The 27,643-nt window shown below is 35.1% G+C and overlaps 1 protein-coding gene across 5 annotated transcripts; it reads left to right on the top strand.

Annotated features, from left to right (window-relative positions):
• The first annotated feature begins 1,462 nt into the window (after positions 1 to 1,462).
• On the top strand, positions 1,463 to 26,235 carry LOC123551915 (UBX domain-containing protein 11-like). Of its 5 annotated transcripts, none has more exons than XM_053541469.1 (15): positions 1,463 to 1,675; positions 4,744 to 4,814; positions 8,237 to 8,274; positions 8,741 to 8,890; positions 9,279 to 9,332; positions 13,561 to 13,661; positions 14,418 to 14,472; positions 15,836 to 15,912; positions 16,505 to 16,604; positions 18,979 to 19,112; positions 21,233 to 21,400; positions 23,595 to 23,888; positions 24,384 to 24,451; positions 24,927 to 25,076; positions 25,877 to 26,235. In XM_053541469.1, exons 2-15 carry the CDS (start codon positions 4,756 to 4,758, stop codon positions 26,004 to 26,006), a joined length of 1,578 nt encoding a protein of 525 aa, XP_053397444.1. In that variant the 5' UTR covers positions 1,463 to 1,675; positions 4,744 to 4,755; the 3' UTR covers positions 26,007 to 26,235. The 5 variants fall into 5 exon arrangements, with proteins under 5 accessions (XP_053397444.1, XP_053397443.1, XP_053397447.1 ...); XM_053541468.1 differs by having other exon boundaries at positions 1,463 to 1,681; XM_053541470.1 differs by having other exon boundaries at positions 1,486 to 1,561.
• Positions 26,236 to 27,643: the final 1,408 nt, after the last annotated feature.

The following is a 27,643-nucleotide window of genomic DNA, read 5'->3' as shown; positions in this document are numbered from 1 at the left end:
ATTGGTCGGGATCCTCAGTTGTATGTCTGATTACTTTTTCTGCAGTTATGAATTATTGCCCTTTTTGGACTTTGAAATATTACAACTTTATCAAACATTGTGTACTCAACTCGTCCTACAATTCCACTTTAATTGATATATAAGGGTTGTTCAAAAATATGTAGACTGGTGCCATGACTTTGAATTCGGTCAACCAAAACATCTTAAATTTGCATCATTTGGAAAACTTAAATGTATCTGCTACAAATGTTTGCGTTACATTTATGGTCATAATTTCATTAAAGTGTACACATTCTGGCCCACGTCAGCAATGTTGTCATAACATCACTTCTTCCTACAGTTTCCATCCAACTGAAATGAAACTTGGTATATATTATCAAGAGATATTTTTGTGCACTCAAATATTTGGGTGAGGTTGGGGGTTTGGGCTTAGTTTACCCTTGTCTGGATATCTATCTGACCATCTGTCCATTGGAGCTAGAGTCATTAAACTTCATAGGATTATTTCACCATGTGAAGTTGTGCACCTTAGGGTATTGTTTGGAATTCCACTCAGTAAGACCAGAGTTGTGGCCCATGACTTAGTTAAAAATATATACAACGGGTCTAAAAGTTTGTGACGCATGTATTTCAAGAAATACATTTTGTATTACAATTAGAGTCATGAAACATTACTGGATTGTTGTATAGCATATGAAGTTGTGCACAGTTGTTTTCTTTAGGATTTATGCAGACATGCTTGAGAAATGGCCCTTTACTTAAAACAATATGCATTAAAGATCTTTAAGTTTTGCCATGAGTATCTCAAAAAGTATTTTTATGAAGACTTGTGAAACTTTATTGTAATATTATTCGTTATATAAAGTTGTTCATCTAAATTTTGTTTGAGATTTTACTCAGCCAGACTGGACTTATGACACTTGATTTAGTAAAAGGTATGCATAAATGGCCTATTATTTTGTCAAAAATATTAATGATATATAAGTTTGTGCAATATGCATCTCAATGACACAGCCATGAAATCTCATAGTAGTATTAATCAGATGTGAAATTGTGCATCTGGGATTTTGTCTAACATTTTACTCACCTTAACTAGAGGTTAAGCCCTTGACCTAGTAAAATATATGCAAAAAGCATATACGCAACCCCCTGGCAGAATATTCAGTTAGTTGAATGTGGCCAGTAATGGTAGAAGGACCAGAGTTATGGCCCTTTACTTGGTAAAAACATACAGAGCCAGATATATCTCAAAAAGTACGCCCATTCTCGATTTCCCCCTTAAAAAAAGAAATAGGGAAATATTTTTTTAACCAACATGAATTTTGAACAATCGAGATCTTATAAAAATGATTCACGAGCTATGTAAGTGATGACTTGGTAGTTTGACAGGAAATTTGTAAAATTTAACCCTAACCACGCACCTGTTTCTAATTTCGCGTATAACTATGTCACATCCGGTGTTAACCTGCAACTGTAAACAATCTTTTGGGAGACAGTTAATCAAGAGTTGACAGCAATTAAGTAATCTTTTAATAAACCTATGTCTACAGAAAAAACTCAGGTGTAGTCACTTTTGTTTCTCAAAGCGATAATTTTGTTATTTTTTTAGAAATTACGCTTTTACAGATTGAAGCGAAAGTTGCATTGGTCGGACACAGCTTTATTTCGGATAAAGGTAATGGTAAGTTAATGTTAAATGTGATCAACAGACAACTGTATTGGTTTTGTATAATCTGGAGTTTTGAATAGCTTGTCTCCTATGTGAGAATATCATTTCCACGTTTTTAGGTTACAACATGAGCTACTGACCTCTTCGTCAGGCAGTAAGTGGCAAAAATATAATGGTCCCCATTGCAGTAAGGAATGAAGTGTTACGAAAACCAACATATTTTTTATGGCACTTTATTATTTTAAGCTTGACTATACGAAGTATATGGAGAGCTGCCGGTATCCTGCTCAACCTGGCGTCGGCGTCTTTCCAAGTCCCCACCTTGGTTAAAGTTTTTATGCACTTTCTCTTTTTTCTCCTTATCTCTGTAATTACTTGATGGATTTGCTTTAAACTTAAAATGGTTATTCCTCATCATCACCCACATCATCTGGCATAAGGGCCATAACTCTCGCACCAATATTTTATGAATTACCTCCCCCCCCCCTTTTTACTTAGAATTTCAGGGTTAGGTTTTGGTGCACTTTCACTCTATCTCAGTTATTATGATACGGATTTGATTCAAATTTAAAAGAGTTGTTCCACATCATCACCCACATCATTTGACACAAGGTCCATAACTCTGGCACCAGTTTTTCATGAATTATGCCCCCCTTTTTACTTGAAATTTCAGGTTTAAGTTTTAGTGCACTTTCACTCAGTTATAACTAAATGGATTTGTTTCAAATTTGATTCAAACTTAAATTAGTTCTTCCACATTGTCGTCCTCATCATATGACACAAGGTCCATAATTTGGCACAAAGATTTAGTGACTTATGTCCCATTTTTTACTTAGAATTTCAGTTTAATTTTTATGCTTTTTCACTATATTTCTGTTGTTACTAAATGCTATGAGTTATGCCCCCTTTTTACTAGAATTTCAGGTTCAAGTTGTGATGCACTTCTGTTCTGTCTCACTTATTTCAAGTTATTTGATTAAATCATAGAAGTATAAAATACACAGAATGGCAACTGGCTGTAATCTCGCGTGAGCTCGTGTCAGAGCGTGATTCGGCGTTATCTTACTAAAAACAAACATCGGCGAGCATGGAGTTACAATTTGTACCTTTAAAACTACATTTAAAATACATGTTAGCTTCTAAAACAAAATTAGTTTAATGTGAAATGGTTTTAAGACACGAAGTTCACGGGTTTTTTTGCCATCGAAAGAAGTGTGGTCATATGGTGATAATTATTTTACTGATGAATAATTGCTTTCGCATACAAAATGGCGCGTGGAGAAAGCGCCACTTCCGGTAAACGAGATCTCGTTTTTTTGTCACAGGAGGTTGGCAAGATCTGCTCTATATGCCTTTCAAGTTGCCAATCTATTTATTTTTATAGCTCTTTGATTAAATCTTCAAGTAGTTGCTCCACATAATTAGCCACATGATATTACACAATGTTCTGGTGCATTACTTTTGCAGAAACTTCCATGAGTTATGTTCCTTTTATACTTATTTTGATATACTTTCTATCCATGTTAGACACATACTGTTACATTTGACACAGACTAAGCTTTTGTCCAATATCTTCATCCACATTGGAGTAATTAAACACTTCAGTGACAGCTTCAGCTTCCTCACAATAGTTGAGCGCGCTGTCTCCTGTGACAGTGCTTGTTGTTCATTCCTTTAACTTTGGACTATAACCAGATTTTGCCTAATAAGGTACCCAGTAACAGATTATACTGCATGGGCTCATTTTACTGGTTCTGGGTCCTAAAACATCCTAAATTCCCAAGCATAAATTAGTGTGTTATTTGTTACATGCAAAAACATTCACTTTGATTATGATCTCAATTACTGTTATGATCTCAATTACTGTAACCTATGTAACCATTGTTACCAAAACCCATGGAAAATAGATTGTTTTTGTACTACATAATTATGCTGGGACATCCTGGACCATGGACCATGATTTAGAAAGCTATAATGAGTGTGACAAAATACATGTGATTCTAATGCTTTAGACTGGTTTGTCCCATTGTTCCAACCCTTTGAATGCTGGGTGCCCATCTGTTGTGAGTGGAATTTGACAGCAGTTTCAACATTTCCATTTTAGTGTATTAGTATTAATAAGAAACGCAAGATGCATTTATGAGAAATTAATCTTTACAGTTAGTGTGAAGTATATTATTTCAGGCTAACAGTAAAAAAACAAGCATTATGAATTAAAGGCTTACCAGATTGTGCTTTCTGAAAATTTCGTTTAAAGTAGATCAGTGAACTAATTTATACAGATCCTATGATGCTTCAAAGCTGGGTGAAATTACAGGGTTTAGAAACCCTAAAACTATATTCGGGCATAAATACAAAACAAAATTAACTGTATACAGCTGTTACCCAACTTTAATATGAAGTATAGCAAAGACATCTATGTAGCAAAATTTCCAACAATTTAGCTTAATTGAATTGTTTTAAAATGTGTGAAGTTAAGACAAACATACAGCATACATCAAAAGTAAGAGAATGCATTATAAATAAGCATACAATATAATGTCCCATATCTTCACTTATGCTTAATAATAAGTCAGCAATTAACAATTATTCATTCCCTTAAATGTGACCTGAGTGAGATATTCTGTCACTATTTCTTGTTATGTTATGAAGTATGTTCTAGTTAATAAAAATACCAGACTTTAAACAACAGAAAAGGCAACATAAATACTGGCTCAGTTTTATGTTCTGACACCTAAGTTGTGAAGACACGCTATGTCTTTTGCTCTATAACTTGTTTCTGAAAGTAGTGTTGAGCATCGCTTTGGGGACTGAATCTCTGTAAAGAAGATTATGAAATTCATGTAACTAACCACTTTAATCACTCAAAATGTAACTCTTTCAGTTAAGAAAACATATTTTGTATGGTATCACTGATTATTATAATTCTACTTTTTAAATCTTAAATTAAATAAAATTTAGAATTTGCTGTCCTTGAAGTTTGAGCAGCAGATTTTCAGTGTTATAACTGAAAAGTGCAAATGAAACCATTATAGTTTTAAATTGTCTAACAACTGCTAGATACTTTATTCCAGTGAATTGCAGTCATGAGTAATCCTCTGTCCAGCCTGAAGAAACAGCACAAGAGTCCTTTCACCAATGCAGGGTTTGTATATTTTTACCAACATTTCAGTGCTGTGTGTTTATGAAGTACATCCCCTCATACAGACTGACCATTCTACTTTCTTACTATAAATATCTGGTGTTGAATAAATATTTAGTTCGGACCTTTTGGCTGAATGCTTATGGTTATACTGACTTCAAATCACTTGCCCATCACCTCTGTTGATTCAAAACTTCACTTGGGGTGTAGAGTTCTTTTCAGTTTTTCAGTTGAAGGCTTACAGAAGGTCGGTGATTTTACTCAGATGCCAGCTCATGCCTGTATTAATGCCTGATGGGGCTTTTTGGGTCTTCCCAAATCATCAGAAGCTGGAATGCAGGCTGTCCAGCATCCTTAAAATTCTTACTTTTTCCTACTTTTTTTTTAATTTGGCTAAAATTCCTACAAAAAAAATGAAAAGTCAAAGGGAATTCATAAAAATGCCCTACTTTTCTCCCCGAAAATTCCTGTTTTGTAATATAAATTTGGAGTTTGGTTCATGCTAAATATGTTTTAAGTATAGGATAGTGTTTATTAATGTGTATTTACAAAGTTTAATCAGCTACGAGCGGCACAGCCACGAGGCTGATTAAGTTTTGTAAATGCATATTAATAAACACCAACCTACTTAGTGTTTGAAATTATTTTTTGTTTCTGGATGATGTCAGAGCGAATAAGATCAATAACACACCTCTTGTCCCTTCTACATACATGACTAACCTGATTAATAAACGACTGCAAGTTAATGCAGATTTACTAAAATAAATTTCCCGAAAATTTGAAAAGTACTGCAATGCCATTGGACAAAAAATAATTTCAAACACTAATGTAGTTTTGTAGGTCTTCTTATTCAGTGCAAGCACGTTTATCCAGTTTATATACAACTGACCAGTGGTTCGATGTGTTCTGTCTGTTACTGGCTGTAACTGGATGACAGAGGCTTGAATTCTGAAGGTCTATATTTTAGTAAAAAATCTTAATTTTAGCCAGAAAATATCTTAGAAATTGTAGCAAATTCCTAATAACAGCCCTAATTTTCATTTAAAATCAACTTAAAATTGGCCCTAAATTTTTGTTAGAAAGTGCTGGACAGCCTGGAACTTACCTACAGTTGTATTGGTGTGATGTTAAACCCAACAAAACAAATAAAGATGTATTTATTTAGATATTTAACATTTTTGTAATGTTATGTTTTGCACATTCCAAAAGCTTTTTCATAAGAGTTTAGATTTTTTACCTCCTAAACTCTTCACCTATTTAGGATTTAGAATTTTTACTTTGAAGGGAGAATGAAACAGAGGCAAGGTAAAAACAGCACATATTATTGTTGCTTTCTGTTATGTGATGTCACATTTGCTGTTGTTTTTTACTAAACTAAAATCTTTAGAAACAAATCATAATATATGAATTAAATTCTGTTTTAATGTTTCTTGCCTTGGTTTACAGAAACCTTTAAGTAAAAAAAAAAATGAGAAAAATGAAAATAATTGAACATTGCAATAACGTTGGTATGTTTCTGTCCTGAAGAGACTGTAATTAAACCATACAAAAGAAAAAAGTTGAACAAGCGACCAAACACCAAGAGTTTATAACTGAATTTTATTTTTATAGAGAACATAGTAGGAGTTCTTCATGTTCCTAATTTATGGATTGTTTTTTACATGTGCACTGGTAACAAGTAAATGTAAGTAATAGACTTTATATCTAGGAACAAATAAATGACAGTGGATCCTAGACATTATATAGATTGAAAGCGAATGTTAATGAATTTATTGGTCTAGGTTTTTGCTTTGTATTGTAATATCTTAACATGAATTGAAATCCGATCAAAACTTCTTGAAATTTGGATAAAGCTTCCTCACTGTCTTTGCCATTTGCCTATTGCTAAGGGGACAAATGTAAAAAATTTGGTATAAGTTATATATTCCACTGATGCATCTAATTACATGTACAGTGTTTATACTAAAAAACAAGTATGAAAAATCTGGGCAGTTTTGACTGAGTAAATGTTGTAAAAATTCCAATTATACCTTTTTGTGTACATGAAAATGGCGACTAGCAGCACCAATTATACAGAGTACTATGAAAATGTCATTGTCACAAAATGGTTCCAGTTCACGTAATGTAGTCTGGTATAGTGTAAGGGTGCACTTACATGGCCTACATGTAGAAGTTGATGTTAAAGTGATGTGATAGAATGTCCACTTTAGGGGTGAGATGATTTTGGTGGCCCGGTGGTCTAGTGGTAACATGCTTGACTGTCAATTCAGAGGTCTGGGGTTCAAATCCTGGTCTAGGCACTGGAAATTTCTGAGATGCTCTTGAGTGTCACCCACCTAACTAAGAGGCCATTACTTGTTCTTCCCAGGAAAGACAGCTTAGTGTGTGTGGGTGCTATACACCGGGCACATTACAGAACCAGACTGTCAATCTGCAAAGAGCTAGGCTAAGTTAGCTGGACAGGTCTATATCTTAAAAGTTATTTCTCTCTCTGTTTTTGGGACTTTGTCTCATTCTGTCCCTCTGGTCAGTTCACTCTGTGTCTGTATTAGTAGAGGATGAATTTGGCGCCCTGAATGGCTGCCTTTACAGTATGTAAAGCATCCTTGAATGTGTTTATCATGAAAAGGGCGCGATATAAATTATATAACAGTAGTATAATTTGTGTTATAGGTCTGTTACAGCATGTGTTGGCAGGGTATCAACCTCTAACATGACTGTTCTCCATTTTTAGGAAACAGAATAATGGACCATTGTTTAGCTGTTCAGATCACTGTTGAATGTAAAATGAAATGTACCCAAAGAGAAAACATTCAATAAATTTATATTATGTCCCTTTGATGTTTCTGCTCAACATTTCCAAAAAGATTTATGTTCCCTTGATATGCACTTTTGGCTATAATAAACAATTAACATTTGAGAAATGTAGGGACGTGTATTTCGAAGCTTTTTAACTAAACACCTAGATTTTGAAAAAAGAATATCTACTCTCTCGTTGTACTGTATTTCAGGCTTAGATGTTTACTGGTAGATAGTTGAACTATAAATCTTACTGTAATTTTGTGTAATATGCAGAACAGTTTCACAGACAATGATACTTACAAAAGTTTTTGTAGACTTTGTTCCTTGACTTTGAGTGACAGTGAAGCAGTAAAATTGAACAAAATTATTCTGCATTTTACTCATTTTTAATTTAAGAAACACATAATTATGAACAAACAAACATGATTATTGCTCACTTTACCGTAGGCATCATTTGAGATCTGAAAACAGTTGATTTTAGCTGTAGTTTACTAAATGTGTTTTTATAGGTGGAATTACTTAACAAAGTTTATATCCTATTTTACTTACTATTTTGGAGGAATTATGTTATTTATACTTCTGATATATACATGTAGTCCTGTTCAGCACTTGCTATATTACAGGCAGAGACCCATGCCCTTCAGGAACCCAGCGTATTCAGGTATGCTGTTTTCATTGAGTTTTGTCTTAAAGAAATTCTGTCAGTAACAAGTTTCAGCATATGAAACTATAGTACAATGATTTAAACATTTACTGCCTTCATTGGATTACATGTCATAGGTGAATGAGAATTATTTGGTATGGCTGCATAAATTAACTTGCAAGATTCAGAATTCAAATGGCATTTTGTTATGCTTTACTACTTTTGTGATTGTAATTAAGCCGCACCATGAGAAAACCAACATAGTGCGTTTGCGACCAGCATGGATCCAGACCAGCCTGCGCAGCCGTGCAGTCTGGTCAGGATCCATGCTGTTCGCTTTCAAAGCCTATTGCAATTAGAGAAACTGTTAGCGAACTGCATGGATCCTGACCAGACTGTGCAGATGCGCAGGCTGGTCTGGATCCATGCTGGTCGCAAACGCACTATGTTGGTTTTTTCATGGTGCGGCTCAATTTCTTTTAAGATGATGAGAGTAAACTGCTGGAAGAGATCACTGGAGGAATGGCGTCGCAGAGACTCCGAACTCGCGACCCATTTTCTGGTGGTCTGCCAAAACTTCCAGATGTATCGCCAAGAATGTCACAGGGGTTTGGGACTGCACAAAAGCCATCAGGTAGGTGACAGGGAGGAGGTAGTCAACATTTGTTGACTTGAATGCTTAATATTGCTTGTGGGAAACAATATGCTTTCACCTGCATGTTTGTATATTTGTTCTCTGTTTAACGTTTTTCAAGATAAGGCATTTACTATGGTAATTTTAAAGCAATAAATTTATTTAGCGGTTGCAGATAGATGTGTTTTTGTAGTTATGCAAATAGTGAAGAGAAAATTAATATTTTCATTTCTTACTTTGGAACTTCTAACATGAGAGCATTGCAGAGCAAAAAATATCTGTAGCTTTTTGTTATTCACACAGGAATTAGAATAAATCTATAGCAGTCTTGGTTTAGCTTTTGATGGTACAACAGATCGTTTTCACTGAAAATCTGCATAATTTTCAGATATAGAAAGGTCAGGGTCATCATTATCTAACCTTGACCTTGGTGAACTTGAGAGTAAGTTACAGAGTGTATCCCATCATCCATTCTAACATGAAAATCCCAGTTTCTTTTACTAATACTCTTTCATTTTCTTCTTTACTTCATATATGTGCCTGGTTCTAAGTTTTGCTTTAAGATTCATCTGTAAGCATTTCCAGTAGTTAAATAAACTTATAAGAAAACAGTATTATTTTCTTTGAGTTAATTTCAACATATCTACATTTAAATATATCTTAAATTGTTAATGTTTTGAACAAAATTGGTAAGGCCATTAGCCAAAATGTTTTCCAACTGTCACAGAAATCTTATACAATATTACACATTTGAACATGAATCTGCCCTAAAGAAACTTTTGATAGAACATTTTATATTCTCAACAAAGGGCTACAGTGGAACACCAAATTCTCGAGTTATCCCAATTAAGTGCTCCAAACACAGAACATATATGGAAAATAGCCAGGGACCTCATGAATTACTCAAGTCGGTCCTGATGCTTTAGTTATCCAAGGATTTAGAGCAGACCAAACATAGAAAATATAAGGAAAATGGCCAGGGGCCTCATGAATTGCTCAAGTTGGTCTTGATGCTTAAGTTATCCAGGATTTAGAGCAGACCAAACATAGAAAATATAAGGAAAATGGCCAGGGGCCTCATGAATTGCTCAAGTTGGTCTTGATGCTTAAGTTATCCAGGATTTAGAGCAGACCAAACATAGAAAATATAAGGAAAATGGCCAGGGACCACATGAACTTCTCAAGTCGGTCCTGGTGCTTGAGTTATTCCAATTTAGAGCAGACAAAACATAGAGAATGTTAGGAAAATGGCCAGGGACCTCAAAAATTACTCTAGTCTGAGTCTAGATGCTTGAGCCATTGATACTTGAGTGAGTGGTGTTACACTGTAAGAGAATTATGCACATACTCATCTTCATTCACTGGTGTTTGGGGATTTTTTCCAGCTGTCTTCTCCTCCTAACTTTTAGTGATTTGATGCATTTGGTAGTTTCATCTGGCCAACACTAGTTCTGCACAATAGGCTATATTGTATTGCTAGGATCTGCCTTTCATTTGATATCATCTGCAAATGCAGGGTATTGATGTACTTATATTGAATAGCTGTAAATTTCATCTGTTCTCAATTTTTGGACAATACATGCTTTCGGAGATTAAAATTTAAAAAAAAATAACTTCAAAAACTGATGTGTTGTGTTCTTCTGTGCTTTTTTTTTTATTTCTTTGTTGTGTTTGGGTACGTTTATCAGCTTTAAAGTAAAGAAACACAAATACTGTTGTCAGGTAGGTTTGTCAGCTTAAAGAGCAGAAACATAAATACTGTTGCCATGTACGTTTGTAAGATTGAAGTACAAAGGCATAAATACTGTTGTCATGTACATTTGTCAGCTTGAAGTACAAAGGCATAAATACTGTTGTCAGGTACATTTGACAGCTTGAATAAAAAGGCATAAATACTGTTGTCAGGTACATTTGTCAGCTTGAAGTACAAAGACATAAATACTGTTGTCAGGTACAATTGACAGCTTGAAGTACAAAGGCATTAATACTGTTGTCAGGTACATTTGTCAGCTTGAAGTACAAAGACATAAATACTGTTGTCAGGTACATTTGACAGCTTGAAGTACAAAGGCATAAATACTGTTGTCGGGTACATTTGTCAGCTTGAAGTACAAAGGCATAAATACTGTTGTCGGGTACATTTGTCAGCCTGAAGTACTAAGACATAAATACTGTTGTCGGGTACATTTGACAGCTTGAAGTACAAAGACATAAATACTGTTGTCAGGTAGGTATGTCAGCTAAAGTACAGAACACAAATACAGTGGCCAGGTATATTTGTCAGCTTCATGTACAGAAACACTATTACTGTTATCAGATTAAGTTTTGCAGTCAGTGATTGTTTTCTTTCATTTGATATACATTGACCTTTGTTCACAGTTACTGTTTTAACTAAGCCATCATTATTAAAATGGCTTAAATTTTGCATACATAATTTCTTAGGATAGTTTCGGTGTTAAAATGTTTAGCTGACTAGAACTATATGCTGTATGTATAAAGTACTGATAATTTCTCTCACTGTGTTTTCTCACTGAATTCCTATTTACAGTTCATATTTCTGCAGAATTTTAGACTAATGTCATTAATCACTATTCAAAATAACTAACCAAAATATGTTGGCACTTTCTTATTGTTATCCCCCGCCGATGAAATCGGGGAGCGGGATATTGAAATGGCGCTGTCCGTCTGCAGCCATTTCTCAGTAACTAGCAGGTAGAATTTCATGAAACTTGAAATAAACATGAACCAACATACTGCGATAATGCCCGACAAGTTATTTTTTGGATTGGTCAATTTCCCTTAGAGTTATTGCCCTTGATTTAATGAAAAATGTCCGTCCACAGCCATTTCTCAGTAACTATCAGGTAGAATTTCATAAAACTTGAAATAAACATGCACCAACATACTGTGATGATGCCCGTCAAGTTTTTTGTTGGATTGGTCAATTTTCCTGAGAGTTATTGTCCTTGATTTAATGAAAAATCCACGTCTACAGCCATTTCTCAGTAACAAGCTGGTAGAATTTCATGAAACTTGAAAAACATTTTTTTTTTCAATTGGTCAATTTTCCTTACTAAGAGTTATTACCCTTTAATTGTTTAAAAATCTACAGATTTGTACATAACAAACCAACCCATTGGTAGAATTTCATTAAACTTCTTTCATTCTTTTCTATGAACATTTAGTATAAACATGTGAAGTTTTGTACCCACATCTGGTCACCACCTTGCCTTGGTCACACCCCCCCCCCCCCCCCCCCCCCCCCCCCAAAAAAAAATTCTGTTTTATTATATTTTTTTTCAAACCTCCAATGAATATTTATTAGTATGCAAAGTTGTACCATTCCCCCACCTCACTCTCCGCTCGGTCTTGCCCACCACCCCGATCATGCATCCCCATCCCCCACCCAATTTTTTTTTTTTTTTTTTCATTTTTAATTTTCTATCAATATTTATAATCAGCAGGTAAAATTTTGTACTCTCACCCGGTCACCCCAACTGCCCTCTCCCCCCCCCCCCCCCCCCAAAAAAAAAGCTTTCATTTTCTGTTAAATTTGATTTTGACTAATGAAATTATTTGTTTCTTAGTAACATCCTTAACTTTTTGCCAGAAATATTTTTTTGCCATTCCTCACCTCGAGCCCTTTCGGCGGGGGATACCAATTCATCGAATTTGCTCGTTTGTTTTGTTTAAGTGCAAGAATTCATGTACAGTTCGTTTTCATAACCATCATGTTTGTAAACATTAAAGATTGCGTTTTGTCACCTTAACTCAGGGTTCCATACTTTAGTGTGTCTTGTATAAGAAACACGTGAGCTCAAGCTAAAACAAAACATAATCAAAAAGTAGAAAGGTCATTTTGCAAGTAGAGAAATTTTGGGTTGAAAACGTGTAAACACATATGACCTAGTAATTGAACTGTAGCATATATATTTTGAAATTGACAAGTTTTTAATCCAGTTAGAAAAACCAAATGTTTTGGCCATTTCATAAAATGATCAACTCCTCTGGTGGAAACCAGAAAATGTGAAAAGCGAATCTGCAAAGTCTTGCAATTAAAGTCAGAGAAAAATTTTAGTTTTGTTAAAGACCCACCTTAGAATAACTGTATTCTTTTATGTTTCCATGATGGTAATATACATGTTTTTGTCAATACAAGTATCTAGTCACAAACTGACAGTGGCAAGGCCAAGGCAGTGTGTTTTTCTTTGAATTAATGTAGCAGTACGCACAGTGCTTGAAATATTTAGTTAAGTTTTGACCACATTTTGTTTCTAAAGTGTAAGGTAGTTATTTATATACATTTTTTTCCATTGTTCATGTATTAGCTTTACTTAGTTAAAATATTGTCTTCATGACACTGTTTACACACATTTCAGCTCTGTGTATGTTTTTGTAATGTAACATGCTTTATACTAAGTATAAAACTATATAGATCTATACATAAGTTTTCAATGCAGCAAATAAATGACTGAAAAGATATTTAAGAGTTTAGCTAAAGCTGATACTAGTGGCATGTGGGTTGTTGCCTATTTCATTACAGTACCTCTCATGAACAGACTCTTGAAAATCAAATTGAGTCTGCTGTTATTTTGCTTGTTTTTGTTTTGTGCTTACAAAGAATCTTTTTATAGATTTGTTTGTAATTTTACTGTATCATTTAACTACAGCAGCTGGTCCGAGTGACCACGAGTTGATGTCTACAATGATGAGCAGAATTACACAGCTAGAATCCAAGCTGGCTTATCAGGCTAAAGAATTAAATGATAAGGTAAAAAGAAACATTGTTACACATATCTAATCTCACCTAAATATGGCTCATACAGTATTTGGTTTTGTTCTGGATCTGCTGTTTTTCCATTTGTAAAAATAACTTGATTATTGAGACTCAAATATTCTTGTATAGAACTCTTCTCTTAAAGGCCATTTTAAGTCAAATTTAATATTTAAACAAGTCGGATCCCTGATATAGTAAATAATCTAGGTAAAATTTTTACCAAACACAGAAGTTCCAGTGCCACTTTATGACATGAGTAAATGCTGCTTTGAAATCAAGAAAAACACTGTTTATTTTCATTTGTCAAACAGAGTGCAAACAAAGAGACCAAATCTTTTTACTTTTACTTTGATCTGCTTCTGAATATAGTCAGTATATCCCCTCACTCCACAGTGCTTAATTTTACTAAAGCAGACAAAATTCCCCCTTTGAGAATTATTATTTTAAAATTTACATTGACATGTTCTCACTCAACAAAATCAAAGTAGGGAGCCTGAATTTGGTTTGACATGTTCAAATTGAGCAGGGAGGATTTTATCAATATGTTACATCCAGTAACCAGATCCCTTGGGTAAACTTGTCAAGTGCAAGAGTAAGAATGCAAGAGTGCAAGAATTAATTGTAAAAAGAGACATTTAGACTAGTATGGAACTTCTTTGGTGAGATTTATTTATTTGTGTTTGTGTATCAGTAAAATGTTACGAGGTTAGGGAATGTTTAAATTAATCCTTTTTGATAATATGATTACAGGATAAAAAAATCAAGGTGCTCACAGACAAAGTCAGACTTCTACAGAAATCTCAAGGTAAAGAGTTTTGACTCTAGTGTCTCTAAGTTACATGTAATCTCTTTGAGTGTCATCATAACTCAGTTAGTTACATGTTAATCCTTTAGTGCTATCTGCATCTGGCCATAAAGCAATTCTGGTCTCTAGTTCAGACCAGTGCCTAGACCAATGAGTAAGCAATCTTGATGTCCAAATTCATGCATCTCTTTATGTCCGAATTTCTAGCGCTGATCAAGGGTTTCTGCCTTTGCGACATGCAACCAGTCTCCACCCATGCAGGCTGATCATGGTCCACTGTTGTATTCAGTCATAAATTTTCAGTGAACACCCCTTCAGATAATAAATGGTACTGACCAAATTGAATTGATGGACCAGTCCATTTGAGAAATTTAGCAGGCTAAAGGTTAAAGCTGTCTTAATTTAAAGCAATCCAAGTACATGTATAGTGGAAAACCTGTTTTAACAGGTACAATCAGTCTGTCCTATAGGGTGCTGTAGAAGACAGATTGTTATGCCCCCTTCGAAGAAGGAGGGGTATATTGTTTTGCAGATGTCAGTCGGTCGGTATGTAGACCAATCCGTTTCCGGATGATAACTCAAGAACGCTTGGGCCTAGGATCATGAAAGTTGATAGGGAGGTTGGTCATCACCAGCAGATGACCCCTATTGATTTTGAGGTCAGTAGGTCACAGTGACCCCTAACAGTTAAATGGTCACATTGGCCAGGAACAGTTATACAGTTTCCAGACAATAACTCAAGAACGCTTGAGCCAAGGATCATGAAAGCTGATAGAGAGGTTAATCATGACCAGCCGATGATCCCTATTGATTTTGAGGTCAGTAGGTCAAAGGTCAAGGTTACAGTGACCCGGAACAGTTAAACTGTTTCCAGACGATTACTTGAGAATGCTTGGGCCTAGGATCACGAAACTTGATAGGGAGATTGGTCATGACCAGTAGATGACCCCTATAGATTTTGAGGTCAGTAGGCCAAAGGTCAAGACCACATTGACCCGGAACAGTTAAACCCTTTCCGGATGATAATTGAGACACGGCCTAGATCACGAACTTAATAGGAGTTATCATGACCGCAGTGACCTTTGTTGATTTGAGGTCATAGGGCACAGTCAGTCACATTGAACCAGATCAGTACAACTTCTGTTACAGTGAGCAATAATTTCCTTCCTTGTGCAATTACTGAATCATCAAGGGGCATTCGTGTTCTTGTCCCGTAGATGGGTATATTGAAACTGTGTATCTTTTACAATAGATACAATCCACATGATATATTATTGCATAGAATAATTACTGTTTATGTTGTTTTGTTTTCCGGAATCTGACACCAATCCTCATATAACATATATGTTGTTTTATTTTCCAGAAACTGACACCCATTCTCATATAGCTGAGTTAGAGAACAAATGTTACCTGTTACAGGACCAGATACAGGACATGGAGGTAATGTTTTACTAGTATATGTAAAGAACCTTTGCATCCAAGTGGTAAATGTTGCTGACTTCAAATTATTTTGTGCAGCAGCACTGGGGATTCCAAACCCTGTAAGTGATGTAGAATTGGTGTTGGGAAGCTATCCATCTGGCTTATGGAAGTTCAGTTGTTCTACTTAGGTGCCCATTTGTGCCTGAAAAAAAATGCCTAGAGGGGCTCATGTGGTCTTTCTCCACCATCAATAAATGGGAAGGTGCTGTATGACCTTAACTGTGTCTGTCAGTCCGTGTAAAACCCAATGAAACAAACAGCCAATGACCACGATAATATAACAAGTATTGTCTGTTTGTGACTTCAAGATGAGTAATGCTGAAGGTGTAACTACAACAGAGGTTACTTAACGAATGGAGTAGATTTGTAAGTTTCGATACGTGATAGTTTAGCCTTGTTTGGAAGAAATTTTTAATGTCTACCTTTGTGCTACCTTTGTTCTTGTGTTATACTCGAGGTTTAGACAATTCAGGATAATTTTACAATAATAATTTATTTTGATGTTCTTCAGATATTTAACTTGTGTCCTCATATGTTATGTTTCTTTCAGACATTCCTGGCAGACTATGGTATGATTTGGGTAGGGAACCAGTCAGGAGATGATTCAGATGATGACAGTGATAGTGGGGGTGATCAGTTGTGGAGACCAGGTACATATATACAATAATAGAGGAATAATAGCATCATAGGGTTTAAATGCTTTCTGTTGGATCTACAGTTGGCAACTCATAAATTTTTATCTTTATGTGAATCGGTAATCAAGCGAGGCACCTTGGGTCTTCATGCACAATTAAAAAGCTGGAAAGTTGCCATATGACCTATAATAGTGTTGATGTGATGTGAAATGCAACAAAACTAAAGCAAACTGGACTCTTACTATGGTAAATTAGACAAAAAAGCAAACAAAAACCATTTATATTAGCTTGACTATTTGACGAATAGTCCGAGCTATCTACTCACCCTGGCTTCAGTGTCAAAAGTTTTACATGCAAGTAGTTATAGCTGTCAGTTGAAGGCATATGGCTTTAAAACTTATTTTTTCTTTTTCTAGGTCAATTACCAACCTCACTAGGTCAAGTCCCTGACATGTATTTTAGGCAAATGTTGCCATATTTTTGACTTAGAAAACCCTGGTTAAAGTTTTGCATGCGAGTTTCTACTTAACTGTAATTTGAATGAGAAGTTTTAGATGATATATTTTGAATAAATAAGGTGTAAAAAGTTAGTTGATGTAATGTTAATATATCTTCAGCTCATCTGAGCATGAAATGCTGGGGTGAGCTATCGTGACCGCTCACTGTACATTGTCCATACATCCACACTTTTCTTTGACATCTTCTCGGAAACTGTTTGTCAGATTTGCATTAAACTTGCTCTGTAGCGTCCTATCATGGTCCTCTGTCAAGTTTGATCACAAGTTTCTTCTTGACACTTTTTAGGGGTTGCCAGAGCTAAAAAAAGAAAAAAACTTCGAAAGGCTTTTTCTCATAAATTGCTTGATGGATCTTCATGAAACTTGATATATTACTATAAGGTCATTTCCCAGGTTTGTTCAAATGGAAGCACTTGACACCTTTTAGGGGCCACTGGAGCTAATAATAGAAATAATGTTAAAGAACTTCTTGAAATTGGAATACCTTTAAATACTTCTTCTCATGAAAAGCTGGAGGATTTTCATAAAGCTTGCTGTAGCCTCTCTTACTTGTTTTCCCCCCCGATGAATTCGGGAGGGGGTATTGAATGGCGTGTCGTCCAGTCAGTCGTCGTCCGTCCGCAGCCATTTCCAGTAACTACTGGTAGAATTTCATGAAACTGAAATAAACATGAACCAACAATACTGCGATGATCCCGTCAAGTTTTTTTTTTTTGATGGTCAATTCCTCACGAGTTATTGCCCTTGATTTAATTAAAAATGTCTGTCTGCAGCCATTTCCAGTAACTAACAGGTAGAATTTCATCAGATTTGCAAATAGAACATGAACAAGATACTGCCCTGATGCCGTAAGTTTTTTTTGATAGGTCAATTTCCCTCAGAGTTATTAGCCTTGAATTTAATGAAAATGTCCGTCTGCAGCCATTTCTCAGTACTAGCAGGTAGAATTTCATCAACTGAATGACTGAACCAGTGATAACTGCGACGATTGCCCTTCAATTTTTTTTTCGATTGGTCAATTTTCCATTTAGTTATTGCCCTTTAATGTTTAAAATCCCAGATCTGTACATAACAAACCAACCAATTGAAGAATTTCATTAAACTTCTTCCATATTTTCATGCACATTTATTAATAAAATGTTGATGTTGTTTACCTACACCTGGTCACATCTACATTGGTCCCCCCCCCCCCCTCTCTACCACCCCCCCCCCATTTTTTTTTTTTTTTTTTTTTTTCATTTTTCTATTCTACCATATTTATAATCAACATGTAAACTGTTTTCCTCACCCCGTCCCCACCCAAACCCAAACAAAACCATTCATTTTCTTTAATTGTTTGACTAATATGAAATTATTTGCTTTCTTGTAACAATTCTTAACTTTTAGAGATATATTTTTTTTGCCGTTCCTCAACTCTGACCCTTTCGGCGGGGATTCCAATTCATCGAATTTGCTTGTTTAAATGGGGACACTCAGCCCCCTTTTAGGGGCCACTAGAGCTAGATATAGAAATATCTTTAAACAAGTTCTCATGAACTGCTGGATACATCTTCAACAAACCTGATCTGTAGCATCATTATAAGGTCCTGTATCCTGTCCCAGTTATATGCAAATAGGGGCTGCTAGAGGTAACTTTAGAACCATTTTAAAGAGACCTTCTAATATGCCCTCAGCCTGCTCCAGTTGTCTTTGTGTGTTAAAGACCTAAGAACAATATAGTGTTTTGACTGTTTGTCATCAGTCACAATGATTTATGTAATTAACTTCTGCTGTCTCTGGAACTTTTGGCACATATTATGGTAAAAGTTGGGTACTCTCTTGCCTGTTTAAGCTCTGAAATTTAGATTAGGGCAGTGTTGTTTTGTTTTCAGCATCATCAGTGTCACAGCAGCCAAAATTTCGAGTGGACTATAATCGTTTGTTTGAAAACATCAAAGACCTTAATGCTCTGGCTGGGGAAGGTGTTGCCTCGGTTACACATACAAAAGATGGTGCTAGATTAAAGGTAAACTCATCTTAGGGTAAATATAACATCTTTTAGTATTCCTTCTTCCCCTCCCCTATTCCCCCAAACCCAGGATGGAATCTTGTATCTAGCAGATTATTCGTGAGAAAGGTCAGAATCATGCTTAAATTTGTTTACTCAGGTGAGAATGTTTTTATAAGTTCTACATTTATATGCATCTGTATTAAATAAGAATTGTGCAGAACAAATAAGGATAATGAGTCATATTTAAAGAAAGGAACCAACTTTATATTAACTGAGTTATAAAATCTTAGATTGTGCATGTACCTTTGGTTTTGTAGTACAACTACTCCACTGCTAACTGTGAAGATCTTTTACAACATAGTACACCTGTTGTGTTGCTGAACAGGCAAGGTCTTTTATATCATAGTACACCTGTTTTGCTGCTGAACAGTGAAGATCTTTTATATCATAGTACACCTGTTTTGCTGCTGAACAGTGAAGATCTTTTATATCATAGTACACCTGTTTTGCTGCTGAACAGTGAAGGTCTTTTATATCATAGTACACCTGTTTTGCTGCTGAACAGTGAAGATCTTTTATATCATAGTACACCTGTTGTGTTGCTGAACAGGCAAGATCTTTTACAACATAGTACACCTGTTTTGCTGCTGAACAATGAAGATCTTTTATATCATAGTACACCTGTTGTGTTGCTGAACAGTGAAGATCTTTTATATCATAGTACACCTGTTTTGCTGCTGAACAGTGAAGATCTTTTTATGTCAACTCATAGTACACCTGTTATGCTGCTGAACTGTGAAGATCTTTTATATCATAGTACACCTGTTTTGCTGCTGAACAGTGAAGATCTTTTATATCATAGTACACCTGTTTTGCTGCTGACAATGAAGATCTTTTACAACATACAACATAGTACACCTGCTGTGTTGCTGAACAGTGAAGATCTTTTATATCATAGTACACCTGTTTTGCTGCTGACAATGAAGATCTTTTACAACATACAACATAGTACACCTGCTGTGTTGCTGAACAGTGAAGATCTTTTATATCAGTGTTCAGAGGAGATAGTGGCATCAAAGTTTTTATCCCTGCCGATGAAATCGGTGAGAAGGGTATGAAATGCTTGTTTGTCGTACGTACGATCCTGCGCTACTGTGTCGCCGGCCATTTCTTCAGTAACTGCAGTAGAATTTCATGAAACTTGACATAATGATGAACTTACTCTAGATCATTTTTTTGGATTTCCTAGGTAATGCTTGATTTATGAAAATGCCAAAATGTCTCGCAGCCATTTCTCGTAACTGGTGAATTTCATGAAACTTGAATAAATATGACAATATGCGTGATGTCATCAAGTTTTTTTTTGATGTGAATTCCTTAGAGTTATTGCCTTTATTTACTGAAAAATCCACGTCTGCAGCCATTTCTCGTAACAGCTGGTAGAATTCATGAAACTTAAATAATATGAATCAATACTTATGATGTATGTCTTTTTTTTTCATTGGTCAATTTCCTAAGAGTTAATGCCTTATTATTTGAAAATCTACAGATTGTACATAACAAACAACCATTGTAGAATTTCTAAAACTGCTTTCATTCTTTTCCGTGAACATTATTATAAACATGTGAAGTTTGTGTACCCACCCTGGTCACCACCTTGCTTCGTCACACCCTCCCCTACCAACCTCCCCCCCCACCCCAAAAAAAAAATTCTTCCTTTTTATTATTTTTTTGCAGACTTCATAAATATTTATCAACATACAAAGTTGTATGTTCCCCACCTCACTCCTCCACCCGTTCATCCCCCCCCCCCCCCCCACACATTTTTATTTTTTTCATTTTTAATTTTCCATCCATATTTCAATTTTATATCACATCGATGATCAATGACAATAATCGATGTTTTGTACCCTCACCCAGTCACACCGCTGCCCTCCTCCCCAGCAAAATGTAGCATTCATTTTTGTTAATTGATTATACAAATGAAATTATTTGCTTCTTTGCTTCTTAGTTACATCCTTAACTTTTTGCCGGATATATTTTTTTGCCATTCCTGACCACAAACCCTTTCGGCGGGGGATACCAATTCATCGAATTTGCTTGTTATATTATTGTTACTTTTGTTTATATTGTAGATGCCAGATGCAGTACAGCTGACAGTGTATGCCAATGGTATATTTATGTTCAGTGGTCCTTTCCGACCGTTCTCTGATACTGTCACACAGTCATTTATGCAGGATATATTAGATGGCTATTTTCCCAGTGAACTACAGGCTAGATACCCTGATGGTGTCCCATTTCATGTAAGTGACGTAAATGTTTATTTCAACAGAAAAAATGACAAGATTTTAAATGTACAATTTCTTATGGGATCTAACTTCATTTCTGAATCGTTCAGAAGTTTGGCTGATTTTTAAGAAAAGTATGTGGTATTGTCCTACTTGATCGTCAATACTGGCATTTATTAAGACTTTTTACGTCCAATTTCTCTTGAAACCTAAAGCTTTGAAAATATTTTACACAGTATATGGAAAGTAATACTACTTGACCTGGCGTCAGCATCTGAGTCAGTTCAGTGTCCACAACATGGTTAAAGTTTTGACGCAAATTCTCATTATCTCTGTAATTACTAGATAGATTTACTTCAAACTTTAGAATTTTCATTGTCTCCCACATCATATGGCACAAGGGCTATAACTCTGGCACTAATATTTACCAGTAAGTAAAAAGGGGAATTATTTATGAAATGTTGGTACAGGAGTTATGGACCTTGTGGAACAACTACATAAAATTTGAATCAAATCCCTTCTGTAATAACAGAGATATAGTGAAAATGCATCAAAATTAACCTAAAATTCCGAGTAAAATGGGGGCATAAAAATCATGAAAAATTGGTGCCAGAGTTACTGACCTTAAGTCATATGATGTAGGTTATGATATGGAATAACTATTGTAAGTTTGAATCAGATTTCTTAAATATTATAAAAGCTTTAGCTTTTTAGCTCACCTGAGCCAAAGGTTCATGGTGAGCTTTTGTGATCGCTCAATGTCCATCATCCGTCAACATTTTCTAAAAAAATCTTCTTCTTGAAAACCAATGGGCAGAATTACACCAAACTTCACAGGAATGATCCTTGGGTTGCCCACTTTCAAAATTGTTCAAAGAATTGAGTTCTATGCAGAATTCTAGTTGCCATGGCAACCAAAAGGAAAAACTTTAAAAATCTTCTTGTCTAAAACCACAAAACGCCTAGAGCCTTGATATTTGGCATGTGACATCATCAAATGGTCTTATATCCCTGGGGTTTAAAGAGGCCCCGCCCCGGGGGTCCCAAGTTTTACCTAGACTTGTATAGGAAAAAACTTTTAAAATCTTATAGTGTGAAACCACAAGACCTTGGCCTATGATATTTAGTATGTAGCATTGCCTTGTGGTCCTCTACCAAGATTGTTCAAATTCTTACCATGGGGTGAAAAGAGGCCCTGTCCTGTAGTGGTCTCAAGTTTTACATAGACTTGTATGGAAAAAAACTTTAAAAATCTTCTTGCCTGAAACTGCAAGGCATAGGCTTTTGATATTTGGTATGTTGCATTGCCTAGTGTTCCTCTAACAAAATTGTTCAAATTATGCCCCTGGGGTGGAAAGAGGCCCTGTTCTGGTGGTCCAGAGTTAAACATAGACTTATATAGGGGAAAAAAACTCTTCTTGTCTGAAAGTTCAAGGCCTAGGCCTTTGATATTTGGTATGTAGCATTGCCTAGTGGATCTCTAACAAGATTGTTCAAATTATGCCCCTGGGATGAAAGAGGTCCCACCCTGTGGGGTCACTTGTTATATGAGTTATATAGGAAAAAATACTTCAAAAACTATCAGATCATATTTCCTAGACTGTTTAATTATAATTACCTGATAACCCCAAGTGATTAGGGGTCACCTGACTGTGACCTTGACCTACTGACCTACTTTCTTGTTTTTTTTTAATATACAGCCTTGAAATTTTGATGACATATACAGTTTTGCACACTGATATTAAAACTGACTTTCAGTGACCATGAATGTGACCTACTGACCTGCTTTCTTAATATTTTAGCATCAGTTTGACATTTGAAATATGTAGCTCATATTACTCAAGTGAGTGATCCAGGGTCATCATGACCCTCTTGTAAATTTTATACATTTCTTTATCATCAGTAATTGAGTAAGAAGGTTAAGAATCATATCTCTTTTCTTGTTCATTGCCTAACTTACTTCTAACTTACAGATGAGCACAGGTATCAGCAGGTGGTGCTCTTGTAGAATGGGTTGTAGTACCATAGTACATGTACAATTTTTTCTAGGAAGAGAATAGTTTTAAGCAAGCACATTTAGTCAAGTTAATTGTTCTTTAAAATTGAGAAACCAAATCAAAGTAACTGTTAAATGTAAGAAAACTTTAAAAGTGTTCAATGATCTATCCATAAAGATACACATTGCTTAAATGAAAAGTTTATTTAAAAGGTAACTGACAAACGTGAAGTACATTTTGAAGACAAAAGAGCTGAAGTTTTTACTGGTGCAGGGCAAACACTGGGTGGAGAAACCAAACCCTCTAGGCTGGTACCTACTAAATTACAAGACAGCAAAGTTTCTTCAACACAAACCTCAGAACCAGTCAGTGAAAAAAGGGAGACAACTAGTGAAAAACCAGGACCACAAATCACTGTGGAACAGTTTCTTCAGAAATTGCCTAGATCTGTCATTAGATCAGGGAAAGTTATAGATATCAGAAGTTCTGTAGGGGACACTATTCATGTAAGTTTATAGGTTTTACAGCCAAAGCCAGAAGTCAAACCATGTTACTCAAGAAAGAGTTGATATTCTTGCTTAAAACCTGTTGAGTGCTGAAGAACTATGTAGGAAAGACCTCAAGAAAAAATAGTTTCTTTGTCAAGATATAGATCTACAAAATTTTAAATCATGAACAAAAATTCAAATATGGAAACAGACTTTAATTAAGTTATGATTGCATAGAGGTCTATAGTTTGTCACAGACGTCTAGGGCTGCAGTGTGTCATTGAGGTAATCATAGTTATCAAACTGTATTTCTTTTAAAGATGTTGTGAAACCCAGTACAAACGGATGATGTAGGAAGGACAACCGTAAGCTAATTAGCTTTCTGTCCAATTCCCTTATTTCAGTTGTTGTATATTATTCATGTAATGACTTATAAATAAAATATGTTTAAACTAATGGATGATTCCATTATGTGTAAGATTATACTAAGTTCTTCATCATTTTTTTTCACAGGGAGGTGCCAAACATCAGACAGATTTAACTGTGATTGAAACAGACACTGTCTTAGAAATGAAAAAGAGGTTTGCTGGTTTCAGATATATTGGATCATATTTTTATACATCAACAAAATCTTGTGTGTATGTGTTGTCACTTTTCCTGATTGCCAGGAATGTCCTTCCAAACTGATTGGTGTCTACCCTGGAATTATAATATATTAAATCAGCTGTTCAAAGTTGATAACATGTGCATTGAATCTGCAGTCCTGTGTTTTAATTATAAGATTGGACATAAAAATGTTGCATCCAATGTCATTTCTACTTCATATCTTTTTGATAGAAGAAAAGTGTTGGCAGTGATGATTCTGTTGAGAAATCCAAAACTGGTTAGGTCAGTATGGTATTTTATTACAGGCAAACTGTAAACATGTACAAATCATAATAGAAGACAAGCTAACCCAAGCAGTTGCTTTAACATCACACAACTTTATTCAACTTAAAATGTCTAAATACTATATTTATAGACTTATAAGAATCCTGTCACCTTGTGTTAATTTAGGTTGGAAGGAGAAGATTCGGGCCGACCATTTACACCTCGAGATATTACAACACTGAGAGTGAAGTCAGAGGATGGAAATCACACATACATACTTAAAATGAAGTTCAGCAATACTGTAGGAGATCTCAGAAACTATATAAAATCTCAAAGGTATGTAATAAATTAAGAAAAATGAGCTGTTAAGTTTGAGGCTTGGCAAAAGTAACGTTACAAAGTTGTTTGATGCTATTTAGATGGTAGCTTGATAAAAGTATTTTGAAATGGTTGAATTGTTAGGGTGGTATATTGATACCAGTCTTAGGATCTCTTTTTGGAGATATCTCAGAGGATAGGATTTATCTTGTTTCCACAATTTAATGATGCAATGGAATTATTTTCTCACCATTGCAACCTTTTCATTTAACTAGTTACTCATTTAATATGTGAAACATAGTTTTACAGTGTTACAATGGCATACAACAATTACAGTTATGTCATATAACAATGACATCATCAGGTGTTAACAGTTTATTTTCCAAATAACCACAACTGTCTGGCTCTGTCTATGATAGACTTTTAATGAACTTAAATGGCATAAATGAGGCATAAATAATGTATTCGTACTATATAGATAAAAATGAAGTCTGTGACCAGTGTTAATAAGTTTATCTCACACCAGTATTTTGTTCAAAATACTTGTCTCATTGGTAAGAAAATTTTACCTTGAAAACAGCTTTCATGGAGCTTGGGAACACTTAATGAAATTACTTGTTAAACAGCTGTCAGGGGACTAGGGCAGAGCCAACAATATTGGAACCCTTGATTGTGTTGTAAATAATTCTTTGCATTATGGTCTTTTGGAAATTAAAAGGGCCATGCCCCCTAGTACTGAAATATTCTTACAGTGGTATGTTGACCTGTAGCTTTCATAACAGTAAAGAGTACATGTTTTTACCATTATTCTATTACAGAGGAGAAGGCACACCAGATTTTGACATTGTATCAGCATATCCAAACAAGACACATTCCAATGACAATGTTACACTCCATGATGCAGGTCTTACACCTAATGCAGTAGCACATCTTAAAGTGCGGAAGTGATGGCATTTATTTGCCTCATTTTCCTTCAAAAGAAGGAAATTATTTATACTAGTCTGTTAGCTGTGCTTTGTGTTGATCAAGGTGTACATTCTGGACAAATGAAATATGTGATTACAGTCGAACCTTTGCCAGGTACTACCTGGCTATAAAGATGACAAGTTTCATTTACAGTTGTTACAGTTAGGACCTGTGAACATAGACCACTATGTTATTAGGACTACTTTTTGAATCTCTTGAGCCTGGTGTATATGTTCACATTTGACTGTAGTTTTATCAGTACTTGAGTAAAGAAAGCATAATTATGAAATAAGATTTTAAGCTTACTTGTTCACTGGGCCAAATTTTGAATAGTCTCATTTGTTAAGGGTTTGATATAAAATGTGGTTCAGACATTAAACAATGACAGAAAAAGTGAAAAGTTGTATGGAATATTGTTAAAAATCAAGTAGAATAAAATGTTGATTTTTTTTCATCATTTCAGAAGTGTCTGAGACACTTTATTCCTTTCAAAATAGTTTTGTTTCTTTACAGTGGCACTTTGCAACACTTCACAAGTTATTTCAGTAAAATTATACCAGGCCAGTTTTACAAGGAGTTTCGGTAAAAATTTTGAGGAAAAGTTATTTTTACCTAAAAATGTGAACAAGCAGGTTTAATATTTATATGCATTAGAATTGTTATATGTCATACCTGTGGTTCTTTTCGCTCATATTTTGTCATAAATGATGATTTACGTAAGACTGTCGAAGAAACATTGATCTTCTAGGTTTCACAATGATATTGTTGTACTATTGTACAAAACTGCTAAAACCCAGTATATTATTTTATTGTTTCACAAAATTTCCGTCCATGTTTTGGTAAAAGGAGTTCGCAATCAGTTACGGTATAGCGGGTTATTTCTGCGGTCAAAATATTCTGCGTTTTGGCCCCAAAAAATGTGAAACAAATTTCTGCGTGTTTTTTTTCTGCGTTTTCACTTAAAATGGAAGAAAAATTTCTGTGTTTTCGGTGCCAAGGAGGAGGTAATTCCTCGCATGATCAGACGTTGTGAGAATGATAGCGTATGAAAACAATAAGCTAAATTACTGTTAACTGCAGTAAAGTATCTTTGTATTTAATGAATACATTGTAGGATATAATAATTTGCGAAATGAAAAAATGTAAGTCCAACAACAATAAATCATTGCACAAACAGCAACTGCAAAATACGGTATATATATAACGGTTACACTTATATAAAGGTTACTAAAGTATCAATTGTTTAGATGATCGCCACAAGGGATTAATAAGAACACCACAAGTGAAATTCACTCATTTTATTTCATTCACAAAAGAAAAACGTTTTCTGAAGGATTAACAGTTAGGACTTTGACTGACCATCACACCTAATTATCATGATTATACCACTGTCGGTAATTGTAAGATGGTGACGGTAATTTTCAATAATTAGACCAGGCAATTGTGAACTTCGGATTACCTCGGATAACATAGCGTGAAACAACGTTGGTGAAATTAAAAAAAATGCAGATTTTTTGCGTTTTAAATTTTTGCTAGATGAATATTCTGCTGGAAATATTTTTGCGATTCTACCGAGAGACCGCAGAAACGCAGAAATATTGCCCCCGCAGAAATAACCC

The sequence above is a fragment of the Mercenaria mercenaria genome, chromosome 4 (assembly GCF_021730395.1).
Source record: "Mercenaria mercenaria strain notata chromosome 4, MADL_Memer_1, whole genome shotgun sequence".
NCBI classification, from domain to species: Eukaryota; Metazoa; Mollusca; class Bivalvia; order Venerida; family Veneridae; genus Mercenaria; species Mercenaria mercenaria.
This window is presented reverse-complemented; position numbering and strand designations above follow the sequence as displayed.

Excerpts from the sequence above, each read along its gene's own strand:
- LOC123551915 (XM_053541469.1), top strand. The coding sequence starts at position 4,756 with ATGAGTAATCCTCTGTCCAGCCTGAAGAAACAGCACAAGAGTCCTTTC. Across the intron at positions 15,913-16,504 it reads ACCAGATACAGGACATGGAG|ACATTCCTGGCAGACTATGG; the intron begins GTAATGTTTTAC and ends TGTTTCTTTCAG. Across the intron at positions 16,605-18,978 it reads TGATCAGTTGTGGAGACCAG|CATCATCAGTGTCACAGCAG; the intron begins GTACATATATAC and ends TTTTGTTTTCAG.